The following is an 8,844-nucleotide window of genomic DNA, read 5'->3' on the forward strand; positions in this document are numbered from 1 at the left end:
CCGTTCTCTGTTCATCCTCCAGCTTTACTACTGTATTCCCTGTTCTCTGTCCATCCTCCAGCTTTACTACTGTATTCCCTGTTCTCTGTCCATCCTCCAGCTTTACTACTTTATTCCCTGTTCTCTGTTCATGCTCCAGCTTTACTACTGTATTCCCTGTTCTCTATTCATCCTCCAGCTTTTCTACTCTATTCCCTGTTCTCTGTCCATCTGCCAGCTTTACTAGTCCATTCCCTGTTCTCTGTTCATCCTCCAGCTTTACTACTGTATTCCCTGTTCTCTGTTCATCCTCCAGCTTTACTACTGTATTCCCTGTTCTCTGTCCATCCTCCAGCTTTACTACTGTATTCCCTGTTTTCTGTCCATCCTCCAGCTTTACTACTGTATTCCCTGTTCTCTGTCCATCCGCCAGCTTTACTACTCTATTCCCTGTTCTCTGTCCATCCACCAGCTTCACTACTCTATTCCCTGTTCTCTGTTCATCCTCCAGCTTTACTACCCTATTCCTTGTTTTCTGTCCATCCGCCAGCTTTACTACTGTATCCCATTCTCTGTTCATCCTCCAGGTTTACTACTGTGTTCCCTGCTCTCTGTCCATCCTCCAGCTTTACTACTCTATTCCCTGTTTTCTGTCCATGTTCTCTGTTTTTATATCCTTCCCTCACCGAGACTTCTTTTTTTCTCTCGACAGAGGACAGTATTTTTGATGACTCACTGGATGCAGCCTCTGTTCACAATAAGCGTCACTCCTCACCCCATCCTAACCGACCCAAACCTGCATCACCCTACTTCCTGCGCTCCAGACACGATTCTACCAGCTCTGCCCTCAGCATGAACAAACTGACGTCTGGGGACAACATTTCTGTGTCAGGGTAAGTCAGCCACCTACTGTTTTGATTATTGATTCAGGTGGACATTTCCCATGATATGAAGTACGCTTTGTGTGAAAGATCTCAAACTAGTACTAAACCCTGAAATTTCAGTCCTAGATTTTTTTTTATGCAGTAAAGCCTTATGATTCCAATGTCTTTGTTCACCGACCCAGTACATTCATTGCCATTCAAATCCTAGTTTAAGAAACGGCTTGGGGAGGTATATGTATGTTCAGGACAAATAAAGAATGAACCTTTCTAGTAAGGTAGAGTGAATTAACAAAAGTTGGAAGGTAGATAAAAAAACATGGGCATTAACAAAGGGTAAAAAATGCCTGAAACACAGGTGCCTTGTAATGTCATGCAAACAAATATGACTATGAGAACATTATTTTAAGTAGGTTCTTTTTTTTTTTCTTTTTTTTTTTGGAGACGTTATCCATTACTGGAATGCTGGATGTGTGCGTTTGTGGCTGTCACCCATGAGTTTCATCCCTGCATACAACATATGCAAATTATCAGCAGCTGTATCTGTTGTTATGGCAAAATTGCTCCATAAAGAGTTTTAATTTGTTTCGAAATTGGAAAGTATCCAATGATTATACTCCACCTTCTGCTGTGTGGTCACAGTCCAGCAACAGATGATAACGGGTGCTTGGGGCCAATATGACAACCTATTCACTCACACTCAAATTAATAAATAAAACCCTCTAGATCACATTAAATGACATGAATAACTGTAACATTCATAAATGTCAAGTATTTACTGGTTGTTCTTGCTGTGCTAATATAAACAAGTGGCTAAAAGGCATATTCCCCATTACCTAGGTGTAGTTGACATACATGTAAGAGATACAATCACCACTAATCAAGTAATCATGATGACAGCAGTAGCTTTTACATACTATACACTCCTGTGTCAATTGGAAAGTAGCAGCGATATTAAAACAGTTGGTGTTGGGGGAGGGTGGGATGGGTCATTTTGTGTGATGGTTTTAATCTAACTTTTATTGTGTAAAACAGTGTCAGTGTTTTCCATTAAACGGTTCCAGTCTAATCTTGAAACCATTCTTTCGTAAATTTAGAATAACATTGGGGCAGAGCGTAAAGGCAGAACTTAAATCATGGCCATTCTTTCATACAAAAATTGTTACCATACATAATGAATTTCCTAATATTTTAAATTGTTTATGAAAACAGCCTCACCAGTCTCTCCATTTGGTTTCCAACTTATACAACCAAATATTGTATGGTTTTGGTGCCCCTTGTCCCTTCCACCCAAAATTCTACAGGTCATCTCATCACCACCTCCCACCTCTTTTTTTTTCCCCCTGTTAATTAAAATGTTCTATATGCAGATGTTTCAAGTGATTCGTGTTTTCTACACTCCTTTGGCTAACACCTTTATTTTCAAAATGTCATATTCTACTAAAGTGATCAGCACTAGTGCAATTTAGCAAGCAGTGTTTGCAGATTTCTGACTCTCCTCTGCCCCTTTACAAACAGCACAACTTTATTTATTTTAATTCATTTGTCATCCCCAAGACTTTTGTTTTTCTTTTTTGTTCACGGAGAAGATGTCCTTAAATACCAAGATGCACATGAAGACAAAAAAAATGGTCTATACTTGAATCATATTAAAATTTGTTTAAAGGTACATTTAATAAGTCATAAAATGCATTGTGAAATTTGAAAACAAACTTTGTTCATCCAAATACTGGTAATAGATTTATGGCATAGATAAAATCAATAGATAGAGTAAGGTATTTAGATCTTCATGATACATGATTAGTTTTAACTTAACAGCCATGTAAACCATAATGGGATTTATAATATCATTTCTTTCCCACAATGACAGTGGTAGCTCACAGCTTATCTACTTGGCAGCTTACCGCTGGTTGGGTTTTATTTGATCATTTTTACATGCTGTGCAATAAACTTTTGAAGGTTATCCATCAATCCACAGTTTTCTCAGCTTTTTTTATTACCCCTGCTGCTTTAATCTCCTTGGAAAGTCAACAGAAAGTTATTAAGCCAGAGCGGTGTGATTGTAACTGATCTGATAATAGAAGAACAGTTCAATTCCTTATGCCAGCCCCCAACCTCCTTATGTCACTGTACTTTCCCTGCTGAGCCGGAATCACCTCCCAAATTCCCCCCCCCCCCCCCTCCTACTGACACTTTGAGATGGGTCAGTCAAAGCCAACCATTATAACGCACTTCACTACCTGCTGCTCCCCCTGTTGAGCTAAGTGTGCTTATGAGCTAGTAGATACAACTTCTTAGACCTACCTGTATATAACCCTGACCATAGCATACCTATCAGTCAAAACTCAGTCCACCACAGCAGTGACAGCATAACTGACAAACTGAAAGTTCAGAGGTGCAAAGCCTGTTGCCACTCTAGGAATATTAGAACCAAAAGAATTTCTGGATAAGATTAAGCAAAGTGGTTAACTTGAGTAATCACCCCACAGTTTTGTACTGCACTAGAATTCTGCCAGAATGCCTAACATTAAGCTATTTATCTATGCCCAGTTCACAGGACGATACTGGTAAGTCGCTCAGATTAGCCTCAAATGTTGATTTTGTTATTTGTTTCTGCTTTTTTCTGAAAATAGTACTTCAGAAAAATATCAGTAGTGTTGTATTGTTTTAGAAGAAATGGCCATGTGCAGAAAACAGTAGGTCACCTATACTGGTCAGGTGTTCTTTATAATCAACATATATTCAGACAGTTTTGCATTCCATTCCAAGTTTTGCTAATACACCTCAGGGCAAGAGTCAGTCATCATCAGTTGTGTGGACAGGCCACCCAATGCAGTCACGAGGGAACACGAACAGCCAGTCTTTACAGTCTCTGGCCTCCCTCAACAGCAGTCTGATGAGTACCATCAGTACAGAGTCCACACGTTCAGCCAGCATACCAAGTAAGTCACAAGCCCTGTTAACGTTATATACAACATGGGCCTGCTCGCACAAAGCCCTCTGAACGTTAAGAGCATGTAACTGTCATGACAACCAGCACTGTAGGTATTACGTCCCTATGGTATTTACGTGCTATTAACTTCAAAAGGGCTTCATGCAAGTGGACCTATGCGTCTGAAACAGTCCGGCAGTCTGATCAATCTTTACTGGCACTAATTATTTTACCTTCTGAAACAAGGCTGATTTGGTGAAACTATGTACATGTATTAAGGGTAATACATTGCAGGACATCCAGTTTGCTGTCTAACACGATGAATGTTTGTATGTAGACCTATGAGAGACACAAGTTCATGGGAGTTCAAGTGGGGGCACTTACAGGAAGTTGGTGTTAGAACCCTGGCGGTATGGCCGAATGTAGCGTTTTCTACTCCAACTTCTGATATATGCGCAAGTGCCCCCATGCTGAACTCTTGTGAACTTGTGTCTCTCCCATGCCCTATATGATGTGGTTTTGTTGGCACAGCCTCTGGGCACTTTAGCTCATGTCCCTTATCAGCCAGGTGAAAAATAACATGGACAGGTGTAGGGAAATGGCCAACTGTTGATGTTTAAGTATACTTGATAAAAACTAGATGTATCTACACAGCAAGCTAAAATTTTAATGCTTTGGTTTTTATGGCTGAAGTATTTTTTTTTTTTTTGTATATACTTGTACTTCAGTGTAAAGATTCAGTCATGCTGTTTAAGCATGATTTGGACATCTTTAAAGGAGAAGAAAATTTTTTAAAATGACACTATGGGCTGAAAATAGCATATTTTTCTATCTGGTGGTGCCTGCTGCATAATTTTGTGATAATTTTTTCCTCGCCACACACGTAAAGCCTGAAAATGACAAAGTTGACATAAATCGCTGAGTCCATCGCATCCTCCATCTTTAACAATCTGTAATTTACGCTGGGGGTGTGTTGACTCTCAGCCAATGAGAGTCGTTAAAACTGCGAGTGTTTGTGTAAACTCGAAACCTATGTCCAACATTCCGGTTTCCCCGATTGTCAAGCGCTACTTTCTGGGAAGAAGAGTTCTACCGGAAATGTAGACCACAAAGTTAGTACATCTTTTGGCCCTCCTGTCAGATACTTTTATGATGTGATACATGAAAACTAATCAGTGGTATATTATATAAATCTAGTTTCATAATCATACTTGTTTTATTCCTCCAGGAGGTGCTGGCAGCCTGTTTTCTTGTGAAGATGAAGAAGAAACTGGTATTGAATATGAGTGGAACAGACTGGATGAACTCCAGCGCAGGAACACCTTGTGTTTGCCACACCTCAAGTCTTGCTACCCATTAGAAACTCAGGCTGGAGATCCCAACGAAAACACCATCCGGGGACAACCTTCAGAGCTTACCTCTAGCCAATCAAACGTGAGCATTCGCAAACGACGAACAGAAGGCAATGGCGAACAGGAATTCAGTGTAGGAAGCAGAAAATTGGTGAGGGCAAGAATGTTGGCTAAGCTTTCAAAGCAAACAATCACAGAAAGATACAGGGGGAAAAAAGAATTAGCTCTAACATAATAGGTCCTGACCAACTGTGTCACTGAAGTGAGCCTTTCCTTGCTCATCTACAGGTTTTTGCTTAGAAAAGATTTTAGGTGCATTGGAATGAGCTGTAGTTTCAAGGTTAAATCTCGTCTATCTTAATTCTTCAACCTTTTCAACCTCCTTTGCAACCAATAGTTTATAACACATTCTGAGAGAGGTATGTAGTGTAGTGAAAATAATTTGCACAGTTTTATGAAGCTTGCATCTTTAATGACACAAACAAATCAGTTTAGCATCATTCTCATGATAAATTATATATACAAATCCCATTGAAATGAATGCTTTAGTAGTTGAAAAGGTTGAAGTTCTACAGTATGTAGAACTCCTCACCAGTCTTAATGCATGTTTACACACATCTTAATGTTAATAGAAAAACCTGAACAAATTTCTGTACACATCCCAAATATTTGTCCTGTTATGTATTCTATTCAGGGGCCGGTAAGTCAAACTAACTAAGGTTCTATTCATATAACTGGGTATGTACATGTGTTCTGTTAAGAAAGTTTTTGTTTAATAGAATGGGTTTCTTTTTTGTGTTTTCTTTAACCCACTGATTCCTTATTATTTTCCTTTTTTGTGTGTGTTGTTTTGTTTTTTTTTGTTAATTTTATTCTTTTTGTTTGTTTTGTTTTCATCTATTTTCCTTTTAGTGCTAACTTGCCCAATTTTATTGCATCACTTACCAATTATTAAGGCCATATGATGCATGAATTTTGAAAAAAAAAATTAAATTTATTTTTAATGTCGAAAAGGAAAAAATTTTACTTTTATCATAAGCCATAACAGTTTTATGAGGTTTGGTTGGATATCACAAACCAAATGAGCAAAGGACACATGGCATTTCATATTGTTATAAATATTTTTTGATTAAAGTAATGAAAGATAATTGTCTTGTTGTACAGGCACGACACAGCACAGCTAACATTATGCAGCCTCCATCTACCACACCAGCAGAGACCTACAACAGGGGATAAAGTACTCCGAAAAATCCCCAAGAAGATCAGCTCGGCGCAAGGTCTAAGTCTGCTGGTACACCTGTTGTATCGCAGGATGACCGTGAAAACCAACCAGATCTTGCTGTGGTGAGTTCTCACCAAGTTGGTTTAAAATGTCCCATCACTGAGGGCAGGTTTCATAAAGGGCACACAAACTTATGTTCATGTAACAACTCATAGCAACTGACAGTGTAGACATTGAAGGCACCATTACAGCTAGGCGATCGTAATGATAAGATTGCTCCATGACTGCCACGTCCTTACATTTGATATAAAACTATTTATTTATTTAAATAGTGTTTAATGCCATACCGACGAATTTCCTCTGAGTTATGTATAACAGTGTTCTTTAAAATTCTTTGTTAAATCATGTTAAAACATTTTGACTTTGGTCACTTCAGTTTTACTTATTCTACAGTCTCCCACACAGTTGTGTATTCCTGTTAACACATTTTACATTAATTCTGTTTCCAGATCCAAGACGTGAGAGTATCCGCCTTCAACATCGACAACACACCCAAAGCACTGCGTAGAGGCCTCAAGAGACACAGACTGGTTTCGTACGAATATTTGCAGCTAGCAGAAACTCACAAGTTAGTAACTCATAAATCTGTTTGAATCCTCTAATATCTGTGCTTCATCGCAGTCATTGATTGATTTAAGTGGGAAATCAGATAAGTGTACATCTTCCCGATCTATGACTGATTTAAGTGAAAAATCTAAAATGTGTACGTCCTCTCAATCTAAGGACGATATATGTGTGGCATCTAATCCTTGTACATTTTCCCAATCCATGACTGATTTAAGTTTAAAAATCTAACATATCTACATCGTTTCAAAGTGAGGCAAATTTTAGTGAGAAATCCAACAGGTGCAGATTATCCCAATCTGGTGTTCTTACACCATCCAGGTCTGTGAGTGATTTAAGCTACAAATCTCCACCAACATGCAGCGAGTTAGGCACTGTCACAAAGTTAACTCCAGGTAGGATCAAAAATACATTCTCACTGAAGCTTACACAAACACCAACTGCACCAGACAGTGGGCATCCGCAGGTCACACCTGTCCAAGCCTCAATTCAGCAAACGTTTGTCCACTTTTTACCATGACACCGCCTCCACCACATGTACCAAAACTGTCTCCTGCTGAACAACCGATTCCACGCATGTCAGAGGCAACGACAACCATTACCAGCAACACTAGACAGTGCAGTCCTCAGCAAAACACTGATACAAACATTGATTGTACTGTTTCTGTCACTCAAGGCTACAGCAGTGAAAAAGGTGACTCCATGATTGGCAGCAAGAGCGAACACAACAACACCATCGTTGGTAACATTGAACAGTCTATTTCTGACACTAAAGGCAACAAGGGTAAACACAGCAACACTACTATTGGCAATAGCACACAGACTGGTTCTGACACTCAAGGCAACAAGAACGAACACAGCAAGAGTGTGTTTTGGTAACATCGAACAGGCTGACACTGAAAGCAACAGGGACAAACACATAGGACAAACTGGTTCAAAACACTGTTGGAAATAATGAGGACACTCTCTGACAAACAGACTGTTTCGGAAGCTAAAACCAGGAAGGATAAACCGATGGGTAGCTTGACAAGCAAAAGCAAGCAGACCACTCCTAATATCAGTAAGAGAAAATTGGCAGAATATCTTGACACACAATCATAAGCAGGGCAAGTCAAGGCAAGCCCCCTGTCCCAAATGCAAAAATCTGCAAGACTAACCATACAGAGCACATGACAGATAAAGGCAGCCAGAGCAATCCCACACAAACCAGTAAGCCAAATGGCCAGAGGAACATTATCCTTACGCGCCCACACAAAGTTCTCGGCACGAAGACAGTGCCAAGCAGACAAGGACAACAAAAGAAATCTTTTGGACAAAGCACAAACCACTGAGCCACCCACCCACAGTGGCACAAGCCCCACGCCCCAACAAAGAGTTCCCAGCACCCAAGACTGTGCCAAGTAACGAAAAAGACAACCAAGGCAATTTTGTAGATAAAGCACAAACCAGTAAGCCACCCACCCAAAGTGGCACTAGCTTCACGCACCCACACAAAGTTCCTAGCATCAAGTCCATGCCAAGCAGCCAACTCGACAGCCACTGTAGTCTTGTATATGAGGCACGAACCAGCAAAAGTACCCAAGAATTGAAACACTTTTGGGATTCTCTTTTAGGCCAAATCTTCAAGGCCGCAATCAAAACCCCCATAAACTCAAAACTGACGGGGTTTCTGCAGAGCAAAACAGAGTCTTTACTTACGTAGCCTGTTGTCGTCAAGCTCAAAGCAATGAGTTTATGATGAACGATCAGATTCCCCACATTGAGGCCTTGTCCTGCCTCATATACATGTAGGTAGTAGATGTCATACTCAACCACACAGTAAGACAGCTTCACTGTCAGTCAACCAAATCAAAA

General features: G+C 40.0%; 1 protein-coding gene across 1 annotated transcript in view; it reads left to right on the plus strand.

Annotated features, from left to right (window-relative positions):
- LOC135473659 (uncharacterized) overlaps positions 1–8,844 on the plus strand; it is a 47,622-nt gene that overhangs the window by 18,404 nt on the left and 20,374 nt on the right. Inside the window, exons 19-25 of the mRNA XM_064753523.1 lie at positions 692–872; positions 3,630–3,802; positions 5,021–5,309; positions 6,309–6,435; positions 6,876–6,994; positions 7,312–7,385; positions 7,667–7,855. Coding sequence (XP_064609593.1) covers positions 692–872; positions 3,630–3,802; positions 5,021–5,309; positions 6,309–6,435; positions 6,876–6,994; positions 7,312–7,385; positions 7,667–7,855 — 1,152 coding nt within the window. The remainder of the gene's footprint in view (positions 1–691; positions 873–3,629; positions 3,803–5,020; positions 5,310–6,308; positions 6,436–6,875; positions 6,995–7,311; positions 7,386–7,666; positions 7,856–8,844) is intronic.

This window comes from Liolophura sinensis, chromosome 8 (genome assembly GCF_032854445.1).
Source record: "Liolophura sinensis isolate JHLJ2023 chromosome 8, CUHK_Ljap_v2, whole genome shotgun sequence".
In the NCBI taxonomy this organism is placed as follows: domain Eukaryota; kingdom Metazoa; phylum Mollusca; class Polyplacophora; order Chitonida; family Chitonidae; genus Liolophura; species Liolophura sinensis.